Source organism: Bactrocera dorsalis, chromosome 3 (genome assembly GCF_023373825.1).
Source record: "Bactrocera dorsalis isolate Fly_Bdor chromosome 3, ASM2337382v1, whole genome shotgun sequence".
Taxonomy (NCBI): Eukaryota; Metazoa; Arthropoda; class Insecta; order Diptera; family Tephritidae; genus Bactrocera; species Bactrocera dorsalis.
In genome coordinates this window covers 25,727,290-25,748,497 of record NC_064305.1, presented here as the reverse complement: position 1 = coordinate 25,748,497, position 21,208 = coordinate 25,727,290, and the positions used below count along the sequence as shown (strand labels likewise).

Genomic DNA, 21,208 nt, shown 5'->3' with positions numbered 1-21,208 from the left:
TCGCAATCAGCGGCTGCTAAATATATGGGAAAGTCGAATGCAATTCCCACGACAGCCGGTTCTACGCACCGGAATTGACTCGAATTTTATCTGACCAAGGGCTGTTTTTTCGGCGATCTAACCCTGTTTGGATCGGTGAGTATTAATTTGTGTTTGTCGTCATTGGAGCAATGCCTCACAGCAGGGTTACTCCGTATTCTCTTGACTCGTGCTGGCATTGATTCCAACCCGGGCCCGGAAGAATTTTTCTGCTGCGTATGCGCAAAACGGCTCCATCCGAACTCCACCTCGGTCAGGTGCCATACATGCAATGGATAGAGCCATCTTAAGACCTGTTCTGGCCTTAAGACTCATAGGGACTGGACCACGCGTTACGTGGCCCCATGTTGCATGCGCAATACTGCGACACAAGCCTCTACGGCTGTGCAATCTGCACACAGTTCGCGCACCGCCACTCAACCCGAGTGGCCAACAGAGGACCTCCACGGTCCCCAAGAGCTCAATCAGGCAAGATAGCTCCCCCTCTAACTGGCGACCTATGCTAACTCTCGCATCAGACCCATAATTATCTCGACCGAGAAACCTCCTGATTCTGTTTCTGTGGATAACCGTGCCTTCGTTAACTTTAACAAAGCTAATTGAGTCGGCTTCACAGAATTTACTGAGAGCACCTTCAACGCTCTACCTATTCCTACGGACGTATGCGTTGGCGAACGTCAATTCCGCAAGGTGATCGCAGCAGCTAACGCTCGCTTCATACTGGCTGGAAGAATAGCGGAAATCCGCCGCAATTTCCCAGCCGAAGCAGCCATTTTAGCTAATGAGCGCGACACCTTACGCCATGCCGATCCCGGGGACCCCCGAATAAGGGATCTCAATTTGGAGATTCGGCGTACAGTAAACCATCATAAGCGGACGAAATGGGTAGAGCACCTGAAGTCCTGCAACCTCTCCACCGGTGTGAGTAAGCTTTGCGCTACTGTCAAAGCTTTGTCTAATTCGAAGAGACATGGCGACCGAGTTGAAGTTCAATTCAATGGTCATGCCTCTTCGGAGCCGAAGAAGTGCGCGAGCTATTTTAGCCGGCAGTTTACACTGCACCCTTCGGTAGACAAAGCCAAAGGATGTGTTAACCGCAAACTGCCAAACGAAGGCGCGCCACTTACTTTCACCGATGAGGAGGTTCAGGGTGTTATCAACGAGGCAAAAACCTCCAAATCCATTGGCCCTGATGGAATGAACATGCTAATGCTAAAGCATCTAGGCTCACCAAGGTCTTCAACTTGTCACTGACCACTCTTCAAATGCCCGACGTGTGGAAAGTCGGAAGAGTGGTCCCACTACTGAAACCTGGGAAACCCGCCAACAAAGGGGAATCTTATCGTCCGATAACTCTCCTCTCTAATTTTTACTGATGAATGTTCTATATGGGCACGTTCTATCCTCACGCGAGCCTGGTCAACTTCCACCAAAGGCTTGTTCAGCGGACCGTAAAACATGGAATAAAGGCACATCTTTAGGGCTGAATGCCGAGAAAATGGTAAAAATCTACAAAAAGGCTTTACTGCTATCTGCCAACGATGGTTCATCAGAAAAAAATGAAGATTGGATTCTGCAGGAGGACAACGATCCTAAACACCACAGCAAGCTCTGTACTCAGTGGAAAACTAAATCTGGCATCGTTACATTGGATTGGCCATCGCAGTCGCCCGATGCAAACCCTATTGAAAATGTGTGGGCATATATTAAATAGAAGCTTCGTGGAAGACGCATATGCATTATGAAGCAGTTGTCTTACGAAATTCGTCGGATCTGGAGATCCTTGCCACTAGAATACACCGTCAAATTAGTAGAAAGCATGCCTCGGAGATGCCAGGCAATTATCGACGCCGGTGGTGTCTGGACATATTATTGACCAAATTGCGTCATTGTTAGTAATGTGTACAATGTATATATAAATATAAAAGTTTCATAAAATATTTTTTTTTATAAATTAACACGACCACCCTCTTACTTGACAGACTGTAATTATTGAAAGTGGAATAGGGAATAGTTAGTCTAATAACTGTAGAAACTATAACTGGTGGTTGAAGTTTAAAGGCGTTCCGGCTAAACTATTTGTCCAATAGAAAAAAATTATGGGGTACACTTAAAATACCTAAGTTCAAAATTGCCACTCATCAAAATACCGACAAAATTTAAACATGCAGCTAAATCAAAATACCGAAAAATGAAAACCCGACAAATCAGAACACCGAAAAATCAAAATACCGACAAACCAAAATGCTGTGTTTTGAAAAGTCGGTATTTTGACTGTCGGGATTCTAAATTTCGAGATTTTGATTGACGGCATTACGTTATACACCCAAAAATTATATGACAAAGTGGGTAAGTATGCTTTTCACGAAACCTCAAAATTTATGTGTAAAATTCAAACAACCAATCTTTTGAGTTTTCTATTTTTATCTTGTACAAACAAAATTTGTTCAAGATTTGGTGTAAACTTACCTTCTTATATCCCAAGCACTAAGTATTTTTTTATTTAAAAGTGACTTAATATCGAAAAAAAATCCTTATTTTCAATTAAATATTTTCACTTAAATTTAATTTTTTTTTAAATCAGTAGACGTTATGGTTTTAATATCTCAACTTTTTGATGGTATAAAAAATATATGTGAATAGTAGGATCAGTGAGAACTATTTTGAAAGATAATTTGGGCTTAAGAAAAGTAAAATTACGATTGGCTTCAAAATAACTGATTTTTTTTTCGAAAAAAGCGTGGTGCAACAACCGCATTCGCCTGATTTAGCTCCGTGTAGCTTCTAGCTATTCAGAAAACTCGAAACGGCCGGGACCGATCGGGAAAGCCGTTTTGAGTTCATTGAAGACATTAAACGTGATCATAAACGTAGTCGCTACGCGCATTGAATGATATTCAGGAAATTTACTTTAACAACTGCTACGAAGATTGGATAAGACTTTAGCACAAGTGTATTGGTGCGAAAAGGGATTAATTTTAGGGGGAGGACATAGATTTTGAAGAATAAATAAAGAATTTTAAAATGATGAACAAAGCCTTGATATTTTTTGCTCTTAATAGATAGCTGACATCGAGCGCGGAACTTTTTAATGGTGTATCTTCAAAACTGCTACTCTGACCAACTTTTTTTTTTTGAAGTCGTGAGACTCGGAAACATACAGACCCCGAAAAGTACACCTAAAGCTAGTTAATTAAAATTATTTATTTCTACAATGAGCGAGGGTATCTACCGTAGGGATCCGTTAGCATTTAATCTCTCCTTACTTTTTTAATTAACAATATTATTATGTTTGTAACGATATACAAATATACGAGTGGATATTAAATAATTTAACTTATGTACTTCCGTTTATAACTATTTTAATTGTATGTACCTTAATTTTTCTCTGAAATTAATTACATAAGCGAACAAAGTTTTACATATAAAGGGTCTACCAATAAAAACGACGTGAAGTTAAAATGAAATTAAACATGAAATTGCGTTTATTGAACCAAGAGAGAATTTTACACACTTAAGGTTTTCTTTGTTTACGAAGCCATTAAGCCAGAAATAAGCCTCATCTGATAAAAATGAAATGACAAACCTTATACTATGTTCAGACCGACACTTAATCACACGATTTCGGCCGTTGAATGGATTATGCCACTAATCTTAAAAATTTATCAAGATTTCGCCATACAAAAATGACAGTTCCAAATCACTTCATTGAAATGATTTGAAACTGATCCACGCTAAATCTTTCCATGCGACTCTGATTTTGCGCAATCTACTTGTCAGCACTGGAAAACTGTTACATTATCACAGCTGATTTAGACGCTACAAAGGGAAAAAAATGTAAACAAACAAATTTATTTTATAGCAATGAATCTAATTTCACCTGAAAATCGACTTAACAAATGAAAAAATGCATTCACTATTTCTATTATATGGAAAACATTTGAAAAAAGACGGCTTTTATTTCAAAATACTATATGACAATCTTTTCTTTTGATAAATATTAAGCGATGTGACTTCATGAATGACAATAACAGTTGTTTTTTGATCTTTCTAACGGCAGTGAGAACACTGTTGGGTTATGAAATGATTAAATGTAATCTAATCTTTAAAATTTTCGGTCTGAACATGGTATTACTGAACACACTGACAAAAGTTGACACAAATCGGTAAAACAAGTCCGCCACGGGCTGTCAAAATCACGTCTTTCCTATTGACAGACGCTGTATATACATATACATACATATGTATATACTATGCTATTTATAGTTTTTTTCTAATAGTACTCGTAACAACATTTGACGTCACATTTTGCAAGTGCATTTTTTGAGCTGGCTTTACGAGGTATTGATAGGTCAATAGTAATTTTGTTTACAAAAAAAAAAATGAACGCAAATCGAGCAAAGTTCCTGCATATAATAAAAAACGCTTACTGATAGCAGAATAATTTTCACTACACATATAGACAACTGCATAAGTAGGCCTACGGAATATATACATATGCATAGCAGGTCTACGTAGTACAAGTATATAAGTATATACGGATAATTTTTTTCCATGCTTGTATGTAGTTATTATTAATTACCTCACAACTACTTAGTATGGACTGCAAGTCCAACTGTCCCTTTGTATTTTTTATACTCTTGCAACCAGTTGCTACAGAGTATTTATAGTTTTATTCACCTAAAACTAATCGAGATAGATATAGGGTTATATATAAATATATATAACTGATCAGGGTGAGGAGAAAAGTTTAAATTCGGTTGACTGTCCGTCCGTGCAAGCTGTAACTTGAGTAAAATGAAACTTGGTATACAGGTTTCTTGCTAAAAAAGTTCGAGTTCGTAGATGGGCGTAAACGGATCACCGCCACGCCCACAAATCGCCATTAAGCGAAAACGTATAAAGCGTATAGTAATAACTAAGCACTAAATTAAGATATAAAACTCATATTTGGCAGCAGCTAGGGGCACCTGTGAGAAAAAAAATTTAAAAAGTGAGCGTGGCCCGCCCTCTAATTAGTTTAATGTTTTTATATCTCCTAAACCGCTAAAGTACAACCACCAAATTCGTTTAGCATGAATATTACAAGAACTCCTACCGATGGTAAGAAAATGGATGGATATAACGGTACTGTTCAAAACTACTAAAAACGTATTAAATCCATTACTAAATACGTCAGAGACATTATATTTTACCACCGAGATAGTATGATAAGGCTTTATAGGGGCCTGGGTAGAAATTAGAGATGAGCGATATTGCGATTTTTAAATCACTGTGATTTCAGTGATTGCTTTTTTTAAATCACTGTGATTTTATATTGCTATTGCGATCGCAACTAAGTCGACGTTAAAACGGAGACCTTTTTTTGTTGTTGTTGTAGCGGCAGATTCTGCCGATTTGACAGTGTTTGGCCGAATACAAGTCCGGGTCCCGTCCAGTTACGTACACCCGACTGTCGTGGGAACGACTGAACCTTTTGTCGTTATTGGCGGAAAATTCTCTTTTGGTTCCTGTAACTCGAGTCAAGTTTTTACGCCTTTCTTTTCACTACATTTTCGCAAATGTTGGAGCGGTTCGGCTACCTGAAACTTAGAGCTTATTGCATAGTTCATTTGTATGTTGGTATGATCCGCTTTTAATATTTTCAAAGAAAAACTATAAACTCCATAATCCATCAGAATGTTTTGAATACCCGCTAATAATATTTTCAAGACCAAATTAATAACGGGAGTTTCCTAATCTTTGGGAAAATATTAAAAACCCGTAATTTTTTTATTCCATATTTTTTTTGAAATTAATTAGTTACAATTCTTGTTTTCAACACAAAAAGCTTTCAAATTTGGTTTTAACAATAATTAAAATTAAAAATTTTATTAAAACAAATTAAAATATTCCATTTTGATTATATTTCATCTACCACTTCAAACATCACACTTCACTTCTTTTCCTTGATACATACATTTCCTGCCATTATTAAAAATTATAAGAACGTTGCACTCAAAACTTCAAACCGCTTTGACGCAAAATAGCATATACGATATATACAATACCCTGAAGAAAGTTGTTACTTTTCTGCTATTTGCTATTGTGATCGTAATTCACAGGTTCGAACTGCGATCACAGTTTCGAACTGCTATTTATAAAAAGTGATCGCAGTTGCGATTTGCGATTTTTCAATCACAGTGAAAAAATCACCGGTAGTGAAATATCGCTCATCACTAGTAGAAATTAAACAATGGCCGTGGTACCGCCTACCTTTTGGTAACGTCTCATTTCCCGGGACCCTATCAACGACTATCTACGACTAAATTTAGTACGTATAATTTTTTTAACATTCCTATGTTACAGTGTAAAAATAGGCAAAATCGGTCAACAACCACGCCTTCTTCCCATATAACACAATATTAAATTCCATTGGATCCGTTCAATTCCCAGTACACAAATCAAGAAGCAGTTATATAACGCTATAAAACTTTGTACGAATAATTTCTTTAGTTTATGCCAACTTGTGACCAAAAATTGTTCAAATCTAACCAAAACTGTTCAAGACCCTAGGTACCGAATATGTGGATCCCAGTATCTTTAGTTGACTTTTAATCGGAAATATCGGTCAATGTGTGAGATTATAATTTGCAGAAAATCCTTCTCTGACAATGGTATCTCTGTATATCTGTATGCCAAAAATTAGTCGAATCGGGCCAATACTTCCTAATATAAAGATTTTCGAACTTCGAAGTGACTTTATGCTGGATATATCAGCCAATATTTGAGTTAGCTCAATGAAATTGAGAAAGGGTGTTTTAATCATGACAGTGTATCTTTGTGCCAAAAATGGATAAATTTTAGCGAAAACTTGACCTAACCCCCTTATGACTATTACCATGATTTTCAAACATCCGGCTGACTTTGCTCCATATGATTGGGGATTGTATATGCGGAAGCTTAATGAGAATAGTTAATGGATAATATCGGACTTTCGTTTTTCTAACAAATCTCTTACAGAATTTGTCGGCCAGTGTATGAATTATATTGAGATGTGTATATATAAAACTTCCTAGATTCCGATCCTCTGGTTGACGTTTTACACCATAAAGTATTTCCCTGTCTATAATTCTTGCAAGTTGCAAGAGTATAAAATGTTCGGTCGCACACGAGCTTAGCCCTTCCATAATTGTTCCTTATAAAATAATATGACATTGTCAGAAATGTGCCAGAAAAAAATTTATTCTGTAATTGTTATGAAAATTGCTGATTAGTTAGATTCAATACAGGATTTTCTAGTTATAAACTGGTAAATTTACTCACTAACATTTCCGCGAATTTCGAAATGTAAGTATGTTTCAAACCACATGTATGTACTTATGTATATTTCTATTCGTTTTACATATTCATTAAAATTTTATTCGAAATTCAATGCATGCGCTTTTATTGGACATAAATGATAATAGTAAACGATAATGTTTGAATTAAAGCGCCTTGAGTTAATATTTAAATATTACCGCGCACAATTAAAATGGTAATATAACGGATGTAACGGTGGAGAGGGTGAAAGGTGGCCGTGTGAGGCGCACGTTTTTAGTTGATTCATACATATATAAATTGTGACAAAAGAGTGCCCCGAAATTGTAATTAAATTCCTCGGGTAAATGATATTTCAAAAAAAAAATTATTTTCCAAAATTTGTAGGACTGTCCTTAATTACCATGCCAAATATAAGCGCGATCTGTCAACCAGTTTGTTTACATCAGCTGCTAAGTCGGTGCACATCAGTAATGCGTTGCTATTTTTACAATGGATAAAAATATCAAATTTTGTATTATATTTCTAACCAAATATCGTGCGCGGAATCATTGCGAATGTTAGAAAAGGCCAACAGTTATATCAAAAAGTCAAGTCTACAAGTGGTACAAAGCCTTCAAAAACGGCCGAGAAATCGTTGAAGACATGCCTAGAATGTCAGGGTATAGCTATCCGGTCAGGCGATGTCGAGCTCGAAATATTTTATATACACATCCCCCCAGTTATATGTTGCCCTACAGGATATATCACCCGAATATAGGTGCGCTACTTCGTGGTGAAAACCGTTTGGTACTAGGCGACTTTAACGCGCACTACCAAATGATAGTAGAGGGACGGAGCTGGCAGAACAGATTGACGATTCGACATTCTGCTCAATGAATGACGAAGCTCCTAATACTAACTCTCGCATCAGACCATCTGCCTATAATTATCTCGATCGAGAAACCTCCTGATTTCGTTTCTGTGGACAACCGTGCCTTCATTAACTTTAACAAAGCTAATTGGGTCGGCTTCACAGAATTTACTGAGAGCACCTTCAACGCTCTACCTATTCCTACGGACGTATGCGTTGGCGAACGTCAATTCCGCAAGGTGATCGCAGCAGCTACCGTTCGCTTCATACCGGCTGGAAGAATAGCGCCCCAATTTCCCAGCCGAAGCAGCCGTTTTAGCTAGTGAGCGCGCAACCTTACGCCATGCCGATCCCGGGGATCCCCGAATAAGGAATCTCTATTTGGAGATTCGGCGTATGGTAAACCATCATAAGCGGACGAAATGGATAGAGCACTTGAAGTCCTGCAACCTCTCCACCGGTGTGAGTAAGCTTTGGGCTACTGTCAAAGCTTTGTCTAATTCGAAGAGATATGGCGACCGAGTTGAAGTTCAATTCAATGGTCATACCTCTTCGTACCCGAAGAAGTGCGCGAGCTATTTTAGCCGGCAATTTGAATTGCACCCTTCGATAGACAAAGCCAAGAGATGTGTTAACCGACGGCTGCGGAAAATGCCAAACAACTGCGCGCCTCTTTGTTTCACCGATGAGGAGGTTCAGAGTGTTATCAATAATGCAAAATCCTCCAAATCCTTTGGCCCTGATGAAATCAACATACTAATGCTAAAGCATGTAGGTTCGACGGGAGTAAGATATCTCACCAAGGTCCTCAACCTGTCACTGACCACTTTTCAAATACCTGATGTGTGGAAAATCGGAAGAGTGGTCCCACTACTGAAACCTGGGAAACCCGCCAACACAGGGGAATATTATCGCCCGATAACTCTCCTCTCCCCAGTAGTGAAGACACTTGAGGCCTTGCTACTACCGACTTTCCCTCACCATCTGTGCCTAGCCAGTCACCGGCATTCCGAAAAGTGCAGAGCACCACCACAGCGCTTAGATAGTTCGTGGCTTCAACCAGAAACCACCCTGTGAGAGAACGATTCTCGTAGCGTTGGACTTGTCAAAAGCTTTTGACACAGTCAACCACACAACGCTACTGCAGGACATTGAAAAAACTACGCTTCCTCCATGGCTTAAGAGGTGGACCATGAACTATCTGAACGTGTCGTCAGTCATCCATACTATTTCGAGGTGTAACATCCAAACTGAGAAGAATTAAACAGGTGGTTCCGCAGGGTGGTGTCCTCTCCCCGCTACTGTTTAACTTCTACATCTCGAAACTGCCGCAACCACCAGAGGGAGTTTCCATAACCTCGTACGCAGATGACTGCACGATATTGACGTCGGGCAATGGAATCGATGGCATATGTTCGAAGGTAAACAACTACCTCTCCGACCTCTCTCGTTTCCTCACTGCACGAAACACACTTTCTCCCATCAAATCCACAGCTACCATATTTACGAACTGGACGAAGGAGTATAGACTTGAACTTAATATTGCAGTCGATGGCGTCAAAATTCCGACTGTCAATAACCCTAAGATTTTAGGTGTAACCTTCGATAGTCTATGCCCCTTCTCTCCACATACGAACGCGATTATCGCCAAGGTACAGAGCCGCAGCAAAATCCTCAAGTCGCTAGCCGGCAGCACAAAGACAAAGAAACGTTGTTGGCAAAACTACAAGACAATCCGGCGGCCGGTCCTCAATTACGGTGCACCAATATGGTCGCCTGGATGCAGTGGTGCGCATATGAGGAAACTACAGACCTGCCAGAATACTGCACTCCGGATGACGACAGGATGCCTCTTGATGTCTCCCATCGAACACCTACATAGTGAGACGCTTATGCTCCCAGTTAAGAAGTACAATGAACTCCTCTCCAAGCAGTTCCTGCTAGGATGTTTTCGTAGAAATCACCTTACAGCCACCTGCTTGGAACGGAACCGCCTCCTAGGAGCATCAAAAGGTCTTTCCTTGACTACGTCGACGACGTCGTACAGTACGCCGACCGGACTTCGGACTCAACCGACTTTCGACAGGTACTGACCGCCATTCACAGTGGAGCCATCAACACCTTCACCGACTCCCTTCCCATGAAGGTTTGAGGCATATTCTGAATAAATAGGAGTTTAACCTGCTGCAATACGTTTAGTAGGCGTCGGAAATTGGTCGCGTCCGAATTTTGATCCTTATATTGCTCTAGTTCGTCTACATGATAGAATTTTGTCCTAATGTTTCTAGTAGACAGTTCCGCTTGAGTATCTTTGTACTTTTATGCCAATCGCCGATGTATGTAGTTCGATCAGAGATTCCTTGTTAGCCACTCGGCTGCAATGGGGCACATTGCACAAATTAGGTGCATATAACCAAAGTGGAGTTAAGGTGGACCCTTTTGGAGCATAAGTAGATGGATTCAATACCAGCCTGTATATATGTAGGTGTTAAGAGCAACCCTGCTGCTAGGAGTTTTTCTAAAAATGAAAACCGTATTAACTTACTATCTAAACAGAGTTAGATACTCGAAATAACAGCCCAATAATAAAATCCGTAGAATCGGTTGTTATGGGAACTGCTTATTATTTATTCTTGCCCATTCAGGCTTGCGCAACGCACGGACTTTTGGTTAACCCTGTTTTAGAACTATGTTATTATTTTAAAGTAGTAGTAAGTAAATATAAATAAATCTTTAAAATAACTATACTTTGCATTTAAACGAAGTACATTTTTTGTTTGCAATAAAAATAAGTGAATTATTCGGTAATTTACCTTATTACCACATATACATATCTTAATTTTTATACTCTCGCAACAAAGTTGCTAAGGAGAGTATTATAGTTTTGTTCACATAACGGTTGTTTGTAAGTCCTAAAACTAAAAGAGTCAGATATAGGGTTATATATACCAAAGTGATCAGGGTGACGAGTAGAGTTGAAATCCGGATGTCTGTCTGTCCGTCCGTCCGTGCAAGCTGTAACTTGAGTAAAAATTGAGATATCATTATGAAACTTGGTACAAGTATTTCTTGGCTCCATAAGAAGGTTAAGTTCGAAGATGGGCAAAATCGGCCCACTGCCACGCCCACAAAATGGCGGAAACCGATAACCTATAAAGTGTCATAACTAAGCCATAAATAAAGATATTAAAGTGAAATTTGGCACAAAGGATCGCATTAGAAAGGGGCATATTTGGACGTAATTTTTTTGGAAAAGTGGGCGTGGCCCCGCCCCATACTAAGTTTTTTGTACATATCTCGGAAACTACTATAGCTATGTCAACCAAACTCTATAGAGTCGTTTCGTTCAGCATTTCCATATACAGTTCAAAAAGGGAAGAGATCGGATAATAACCACGCCCACCTCCCATACAAAGGTTATGTTGAAAATCACTAAAAGTGTGTTAACCGACTAACAAAAAACGTCAGAAACATTAAATTTTCCGGAAGAAGCTGCACCTAGACTTTTTTTAAAAATTAAAAATGGGCGTGGCGTCGCCCACTTATGGACCATATCTCAGGAACTACTCGACCGATTTCAATGAAATTCGGTATATAATATTTTCCTAACACCCTGATGACATGTGCGAAATATGGGTGAAATCGGTTCACAACCACGCTTCTTCCAATATAACGCTATTTTGAATTCCATCTGATGCCTTCTCTGTATAATATATACATTAGGAACCACTGATGATAGCGGAATAAAACTTTACACAAATACGGTATTTGAGCTGAGGTATCCCTTGTGGAAAAATTGTCGTGATCGGACTATAACTTTTCAAGGTCCCTGATATCGAACACGAAGAACTCAGTGCCTAACCTAACCTAATTTTTCACCGAAAATGTCGGTAAATCTCTCAGAATTTAATTCTAATTAATTTTACAACAAAATAAAAAAATGTGTAAATAACGGATAATGAAATCTCGATTATCACTTTATCATGCGAGAGTATAAAATGTTCTGTGACACCCGAACTTAGCCCTTCCTTACATGTTTTCCTATATGATAATCAATTTAAATAGCGTCTAAATTCATTGAGTCGAATGTCCTTACTGCAATTTACAGTCGGGTGTGAATATTAAAAGCGGCTCAACGTAAAACAAACTTCTAAGCATATACTCGTAGTAGTTCTAGCGCACTTAATATAATTGATCATTTGCGTTTCTTCCCTTTTTCATAGAAACAACTTACACTTACCAAGCGTTTATAAATAATTAAAAACAAAAAGTAGTTTACAGTGGTCAGTGTTGGAAATGAAAAGTTTTTTTTATACATCTGTCAGAATTTCTGGAGGATTTGAATAATATAAAAAATCCCATAGAGAAGATCAAAGTATTAGTTATAGCTAGCCAGCTTCGAATCGATTAAGAAACTGGTGATTAGAGATGGCATAGAAAATGGTTATGCCACATTTTCATTGTATTGAAATCAACTGTTCGTGTAAACAGTCCTGTTATTTTCATATGATAATTTTTAAAAAATGTAGAAAGCAGCGTTTTGAAAAATATAAACGAAACTTTATTATTTACAAACTAAAGTTTTATTTGACGTAATCTGTAATTTTTTTAAATTGTATTCAGTAACGTTGACAATTTCATTATGAAAAGAACACCGTTTACAAATTAATTAATTTTATTATCAAAATAGTCGTTCTCCAATTGCAACTTTTCGCGAGCTTTTGCTATTTAATGGTCGGAATAATCGTGTTCGCTATTCATAGAATTTCTGAAAATCCCATCGTACATTTTCTTTACTTTTGCTTGAAGTAATGAAAATATAGTATTGCTGCCATTCAGGCTAGTGTTGCTGAAGACCGCAATTTGTCGATTCGAAGACGTTTTCAAGAACTGCGTGCATCTGTATAAAATTGTTTTCACTCAAGAACCGAAGTCATTGGACCCACCGTAAACATCGCGAATTTGCTGATTTTGCCTTGTAACCACTTGAAAACGATAACGATTTTTTAAGAAAATCATATTCTCAGATGAGACTCATTTTCATCTGAGTGGTGCGGCAAATAAACAACACTGTCGATTCTGATGCGAAGAAAATCTACTAATTATTCATGAACAACCATTACAGACGCCTAAATTGATAGCTTGGTGCGGTTTTTGACCTGATGGAATCATCGGTGCGCACTTATTTCGAAATGAAGCTGGTGACACCGTTACTGTCAATGGAAAGCGGTATACATAGATCAATTGTAACCAACTTGTTATGGCCGCAATTTGAAGAAGTTGATCTCGACAACATCTGGTTCCAACAAAAAAAATTATTGCGAGAAATGTTTGAAGATTCAATTTTTTCAAGAAATTGTATCATTGAATTGCCTCCAGAAGTTGTAATTCAACACTATTGGACGTCTTCTTGTGGGGTTATTTGAAGTCATTGGTATTTAGCATTAGCACTCTCTTCAAACTTTAGAAGTCAATGTTGAACGTGCTATTCATCGAATTCGTTCCAGCAAAAGAAGACATGGAGGCCATTAGATTGGTGTTTTCAATCATCCAAATTTATTTTATCGCCTTCAAAGTAACATCCATTTGAAGCGATGCACATGTGCCTATGCTTCTTCCAATCGTTAAACATTTTGTTTTAGACACTTTCCGGGATGGCTGTTGTTGTTGTTGTTGTTAACGGTTAGCTAATCCCCGTTAGGATGGTAAGGGTTGTTTGTGTTGTCGTCGAGGTCATCTAACGGTAGGCCCAAGAAACGTCCGACTCCGTCGAACCAAAGGGAGGAAGGTGTTAGATGGGTAGGGTTTGTAGGGCATGCAAAGAGGTGGCCAGTCTCATGCGGAGACTCGTTGCATGCAGGACATACATTGGGGTCGGGGTCGATTCTGGATAAGTAGGAGTTTACCCTGCTACAGTATCCAGAACGAAGTTGCGCTAGGGTCACTCGCGTTTCTCGCGGCAACTGGAGCTCTTCGTCTGCAATAGGTGGTGGTTTGACTCCAAGAACGCCATTTACGGGAAGAGAGTCGGTGAAGGTGTTGATGGCTCCACTGTGAATGGCGGTCAGTGCCTGTCGAAAGTTTGTTGCGTCCGAAGTCTGGTCGGCGTACTGTTCGATGTCGTCGACATAGTCGAGGAATGACCTCTTGATGCTCCTGGGAGGCGGTTCCGCTCCAAGCAGGTGGCTGCAAGGGTGATTCCTGCGGAAACAACTCAGCAGGAACTGCCTGGAGAGGAGTTGATTATGCTCCTTTACAGGAAGCATGCGTGTCTCACTGTGGAGGTGTTCAATGGGAGACATCAAGAGGCATCCCGTCGTGGTCCGGAGTGCTGTATTCTGACAGGTCTGAAGTTTCCTCATCTGCGTACCACTGCATCCAGGCGACCATATTGGTGCTGCGTAGTTGAGGCCGGCCGATTGCCTTGTAAGTTGCCAGCAACGTTTCTTTGTCTTTTCGCCATGTGCTGCCGGCTAGCGACTTGAGGATTTTGTTGCGCCTCTGTACCTTGGCGATAATCGCGGTCGTATGGGGAGAGAAGGAGCATAGACTATCGAAGGTTACACCTAAAATCTTAGGGTTATTGACAGTCGGAATTTTGACGCCCTTGACTGCAATATTAAGTTCAAGTCTATACTCCTTACGCCAGTTTGTAAATATGGTCGCTGTGGATTTGGTGGGTGAAAGTTGGATGTTTCGTGCAGTGAGGAAACGATAAAGGTCGGAGCGGTAGCTGTTTACTTTCGAACACATGCCATCGATTCCATTGCCCGACGTCAATATCGTGCAGTCATCTGCGTACGAGGTTATGGAAACCCCCTCTGGTGGTTGAGGAAGTTTCGAGATATAGAAGTTAAACAGTAACGGGGAGAGGACACCACCCTGCGGAACCCCCTGTTTAATTCTTCTCAGTTTAGATGTTTCACCTCGAAATAGTACGGATGACTGACGACCGTTCAGATAGTTCATGGTCCACCTCTTTAGCCCTGAAGGGAGAGTGGTTTTTTCGATGTCCTGCAGTAGGATGGTCTAATGCGAGAGTTAGCATAGGTCGCCAAGTTATGCTATTTATCAGACCACTACTAGCAATGGTAATATCGGGCGAGCTGTTACAGGTGCCCACAACTCTGGTGGGGGCTTCGTCATTCATTGTGCAGAATGTCGAATCGTCAATCTGTTCCGCCAGCTCCATCCTCCTACGATCGTTTGACAGGCAGGAATGCCAAAGATCATGGTGCGCGTTAAAGTATCCTAGTATTAAATATTTCGAGCTCGACATCGCCTGACCGGATAGCTATACTCTGACATTCTAGGGTAGTATCCTGGGGTAGATGTCTTCTTCGATTAGACGATACTGCACGGTGTTGTGCAATAGGAAAGCTAGGCCACCACCACTATCTCGCTCGCGATCTTTACGTATAACGTTGAAACCTGCACAACTCAGAAGATCTGAGCGGCTGTTTAACTTGGTTTCTTGGACCGCAGCTATCGATACACGTTCCCGATTCATAAGTGCAACTATCTCCTCGATCTTACTCTGGAGTCCGTTGCAGTTGAATTGAAGAAGTCTGGTTTGTCGCGGGTGTCCGTGGGTGATCCTGGGTGTGAGGAAGTGACGTGGTGGTGTTTGTTGCAGCTGCAGAAGCCGCAGGGGCGGTTGTCGCACTGGGGGTTGTGAGTTGCGGGGGCAGACTCCTGTAGTAGGATTCACTCCATGGTGCGCAGGCCGGAACACGTCGGGAAGTGACACCAGCCAGCGCAGGAGTTGCACTTAACTGATGTGACATTCCGACGTATGACGGTCTGACACACGGAACAGACTGTGCGAGGAACCAAGAGTTGCTGATTGGTTCCCACGACAGCCGGTTCTACGCACCGGAATTAACTCGGATTTCATTCGACCAAGGGCTGTTTTTTCGGCGATCTAACCCCGTTTGGATCGGTGAGTACTACTTCCGGGATGGCCTTCAACTCTGGCGTCGAATTTGTTTTGATGTCTTCTATTGAGTCGAAGCATGTTCCCCGAAGTGGATATTTCAGTGCGAAGAAAAGTAAAAATCACATGGAGCTAAATCAGGGAGATTCGGTACTTGTTCAATGATATTTGTTGAGTGTTTGGCCAAAATTTAACACAAATATATACTTTAAAAATTTTTATAAAATTCGACAAACACTACTGAGGCCGATTGATATAAGCAGCATTGTGTAAACACAATGGTTAACAGATTGCGCTAATTTTTGGCATCATAATTAAGAACAGTTATACCAACCCAGAAAAAAAAATTACCTGTCTTCCATATAAGCGGGAGATGAGAGGGGGAAATGAAGAATTCCCAATACTTTTTTGACAGAATGTATATTCAGAATTTTATTGCATCGATTATTCGTCACATTGAATAAAAAAATATTTGAATTTGCTTAACAATTAGTGTATTTTTTAAGAGATCCTATCACTCTGATTGGGAACCCTGTATGAAATGACTAGCATTCAAGCGCGCGTTCTGTAATGTTAATCAACTTAGCTTTCGTCTCGCATTTTTATGCGTTTCTCTGTCTAGTTGTGATTACGTACGTAAACTTTGCCCTGATTTTGTGTATTGTCATGGCTATTGTTTTGTTGAATATTTTTATTAGACCTAACAGACACTCAGTTCGCTTCTTACTTGCGTTCGTGTATAAGAATTAGTTTTTGCATTTAAAAGTTCTCAGCAAACTGATGTAACTTTAAGATGCCAGCTATCGAATGCCAGAGTTAAATGACTTACAAGTAGAAAATGTTAAATACACACCCATGCAGTAAGTAAACAAAAAAATTTTTAACGTGCGTATGTAGTTTTTAAGGGCTATTCTATATAGTCTATAAAAATTCATTAGCTTTTTTGGCTGGTAAAAATAAGAAAAAAATATTTGTGTCATGTTTTAACAAAACATAAAAACGTGAAAAATTTAAAACTCAAACTGTTATGTTGAAATAGGGGTTGAATGGTGATTATAACACTATAGAGATATACATATCGCTCATTTGCTGCAAGACCGGCATAAGTCAAAAAAATCGATTCTCCAGAAAACGCGTTTAAAGTTTTCAACTGACTACAACCTTACACGGTGACTCCAACCTTACACCTCTTCTTAAGCGGAGCATATAAGAGGTATTCATATGAATTTTTCACTCAACATGAAGTATGATATAACGAACAATTCTGCAGCATTAACTCAAAAATCACGTTTCTTGATTTATGCCGGTCTTGCAGCAAATCAGCGATATGTATGTACATATATGTAGTATATGTAACATATAATATATATATATATAGAAAAAGAAAACTCGCCTTAAATATCTAGTAGTTTTGTCACTAATAACAGCTATATCTTCGGAAATAAATTAAATTTCTGATTCTCTGATGGAGATGTTTTAAAAAGTTGCAAAATATAAAAATATTTTTTATGAAATTTGTGCACTACAACTGAAGCATGCAAACAGTCAAAGCAGTAAATCTGTTTAAGAGCGCTCCTGAGATAACTGCGTATAGGTCAGAGATCAGCAAAAATTATATATGTATTTGTTTTCATGGAATAACACTCTAAATAATTAAAAAATAACAAAGTGTTAATTGATTAATTAAATATATTGACTATCGTCGACTTTTCGCTGCTTCAGGAGCTTACAAACATTTCAAAATAAATACTGGTTTTTGTAAAAAATATTTGTGTGGCAAATTTAAGTATTTCCTAACACACATTTGGTGTGGAAAATTCCTATATGTAAAAAAATCAGAAAGTTTCCAATCATAATTCGGAGACATAAGTCATAGGCTTATTGCCAAAACCAACAAAAACTGCCTCGTTACACCGTATAAACATACATATGTTTGTATGTAAGTGCATAAAAGGGCGCAACAGCTTTTTAATTATAAAGGGATGGAGAATAATGGAAATAAATGTTTTGAGGTTATTATTAAACTTTGTTATGAAGCATATTAGCCGCATTCGATTGATATTTTCTGTGCTCGCTAAAAACGGACTTAAATTTATGATAATGCGAGATCTGCTCTGTATTTTCTTCTAAATATTTTTTCTTTTGCCTTTTTTTTATAAAAAAAAAACGATAAAACTTATAACGGGTGATTTTTTTGAGGTTAGGATTTTCATGCATTAGTATTTGACAGATCACGTGGGATTTCAGACATGGTGTCAAAGAGAAAGATGCTCAGTATGCTTTGACATTTCATCATGAATAGACTTACTAACGAGCAACGCTTGCAAATCATTGAATTTTATTACCAAAATCAGTGTTCGGTTCGAAATGTGAAAATCCGCTTTTTTATCGACAAATTTTGTTCAGCGATGAGGCTCATTTCTGGTTGAATGGCTACGTAAATAAGCAAAATTGCCGCATTTGGGGTGAAGAGCAACCAGAAGCCGTTCAAGAACTGCCCATGCATCCCGAAAAATGCACTGTTTGGTGTGGTTTGTACGCTGGTGGAATCATTGGACCGTATTTTTTCAAAGATGCTGTTGGACGCAACGTTACGGTGAATGGCGATCGCTATCGTTCGATGCTAACAAACTTTTTGTTGCCAAAAATGGAAGAACTGAACTTGGTTGACATGTGGTTTCAACAAGATGGCGCTACATGCCACACAGCTCACGATTCTATGGCCATTTTGAGGGAAAACTTCGGACAACAATTCATCTCAAGAAATGGACCCGTAAGTTGGCCACCAAGATCATGCGATTTAACGCCTTTAGACTATTTTTTGTGGGGCTACGTCAAGTCTAAAGTCTACAGAAATAAGCCAGCAACTATTCCAGCTTTGGAAGACAACATTTCCGAAGAAATTCGGGCTATTCCGGCCGAAATGCTCGAAAAAGTTGCCCAAAATTGGACTTTCCGAATGGACCACCTAAGACGCAGCCGCGGTCAACATTTAAATGAAATTATCTTCAAAAAGTAAATGTCATGAACCAATCTAACGTTTCAAATAAAGAACCGATGAGATTTTGCAAATTTTATGCGTTTTTTTTTTTAAAAAAGTTATCAAGCTCTTAAAAAATCACCCTTTATTTGAGCTATATAAAGACTATTTTTGGTTATACTATATGTATATCTCATAAACATATATAAAACATGTCATTTAAATAAAAATTTTCATTCATTCCTGTTGGAAGGTCGTACCTTATGGAGTATTCCCGGTTAAAATAAAACGGTTCTATAATATTGCTTTTGATATTAAAGTACGAAATGAAGTTTATTGATTCAAAGTCAAAACGCAAGTGAGTTAAAAAAAGTACATTCAAAGTAAAAAATGAAAAATGCAGGGTTGCATGAATATGTGAGTTGACAGGGTTGTCTTCCAACAATTCCTTTATGGTCGTACAGTATATCATAACAATCTTACAAATATATGTAATTTCTATATGTTTTGTCTCATTTGTTTAATTTTTAAGTTTCAGCTAATAATGAGATGGTCCATGAGATTAGAATTATAGTTTTACAAACATGAAAATACGTTAACCTTGGCTGTACGGTAGCTATAATGCTAAATCTGAAAATGTATTGGGTGAGCGTCAAATAATAAAAGTCAGAATTTGATTGATCACTTTGTATGGTAGCTATATGCTATAGTGGTCTGATATCGGAGGTTCCGCCAAAGAAAGTGTGGAAAATTTCAGATTTACATATATCTCAAAAAGTGAAGGGCGGATAAAAGTATTTTTTTTAAACCTCATGAAAAAATTATATGAAATTCATTTGAAACCCTTAAAGCAATAAAAAATGAGAACACTCATTGCGGCGCCACTGCGTTTAATTCTGAAACTTATCGCTCATGTCTGCTTTGCCACGCGCTATGAATAGAACATATGTATGTATATATATACATATATATATATATATGTATGTACGTGGTATCAACAAATTCACAGAGCCATAATTTTACCTCTTATCAAGCCTAGAAGCATTGGAAATCGTGAATACCCGCTAGTCTCCAAGGCGGTCAAAAATATTTAAATATTTTCGTATTCCATTTTTATTGTTTATTTCTCTACTACTTTTTTTTACCTCACTCACTTTCGGTTTTTGTTTTTATATTCTTCTGCTTTTTCTTCTTAATATTATGACCTTGCCGCGCAATTCAAATACACTAAATGTCGCAAATAATCAACATTGATAATAGATTTTCTATATTTGACTGTTGCAAAATATTATTTACTCACATTAGATGTACATACACATATATGAATGTATTGTAAGTATGTGCAAATAATATTCGCACGTTGTTAAATATTTCATAGTATTGTAGTTCTTCGATTTGCTAAAAATAAATGCATCGTTGAGGTCTTATCGTTTTTAAACATTGTTGATTTGACGCAGTTTCAACATTATTTTTTCTTTATAGCAGAGAAATCTGCGGTTAATCCAAAAAAAAGAACAGAAAGAAATTTTGAAGTGGAAAAAATATTGTACTAGAAATTTGATAGAGTTGTTGTTTTAAACTTTTTTCACTTGATAAGAGCTTTCTTGAATTTTAACTTATGATTGATGGAATTATTTAAGGTTATGAAACTCTCAGAACAGCTGCATGGAAATAAATGAAAAATGTGGTGTAGATCCACATTGTGATTAGAAAAACAGTCAACCATAGGTTTGCTCATACAGTAGAAACTCGTTTATCCGGCCCTCAGTTAAACGGATTCGCGATTATCCGGACTACCAATCGCGACCAATTTATATGTACTCGTACCTACGTACAAATTATGGAATCATTAACGTGTCGGAACGACGTTATATGTCTTTATGTAAAATGTCAGCTAAAAATGGGTTGCAATTATATTTTTCCATGACATTGCACGCAAATATACATGGGTTTTGGTCTGACATATTTTACAGCCATTGCAAATAATTATCTGCGTGTGTTTGTTGTTGTGCCGGTGCACCGAGAGGAAATATATGCAATTTTCGCACCGTGCAAGGGTTTTGCAAGAGCAAGAGAATACCCCTAGAGTGATACTGTGAGT

General features: G+C 38.4%; 1 protein-coding gene and 1 long non-coding RNA gene across 6 annotated transcripts in view; one reads left to right on the top strand and one right to left on the bottom strand.

Annotated features, from left to right (window-relative positions):
- The window catches only part of LOC105222310 (sterol regulatory element-binding protein cleavage-activating protein), a 45,712-nt gene that overhangs the window by 6,127 nt on the left and 18,377 nt on the right, over positions 1–21,208 (top strand). Inside the window, exon 1 of one of the 5 annotated variants that reach the window (XM_049452566.1) lies at positions 16,920–16,987. The exons of the other annotated variants lie outside the window; for them this stretch is intronic. Coding sequence (XP_049308523.1) covers positions 16,935–16,987 — 53 coding nt within the window. The 5' untranslated portion in view covers positions 16,920–16,934. Of the gene's footprint in view, positions 1–16,919; positions 16,988–21,208 lie in introns of those variants that run through there. 5 annotated transcript variants of the gene reach the window in all.
- On the bottom strand, positions 17,252–19,545 carry LOC125777498 (uncharacterized). The gene is made up of 2 exons (XR_007422334.1): positions 19,250–19,545; positions 17,252–18,302 (listed from the first exon to the last, which is right to left on the bottom strand). It is a non-coding gene; the product is annotated as an uncharacterized LOC125777498 (long non-coding RNA).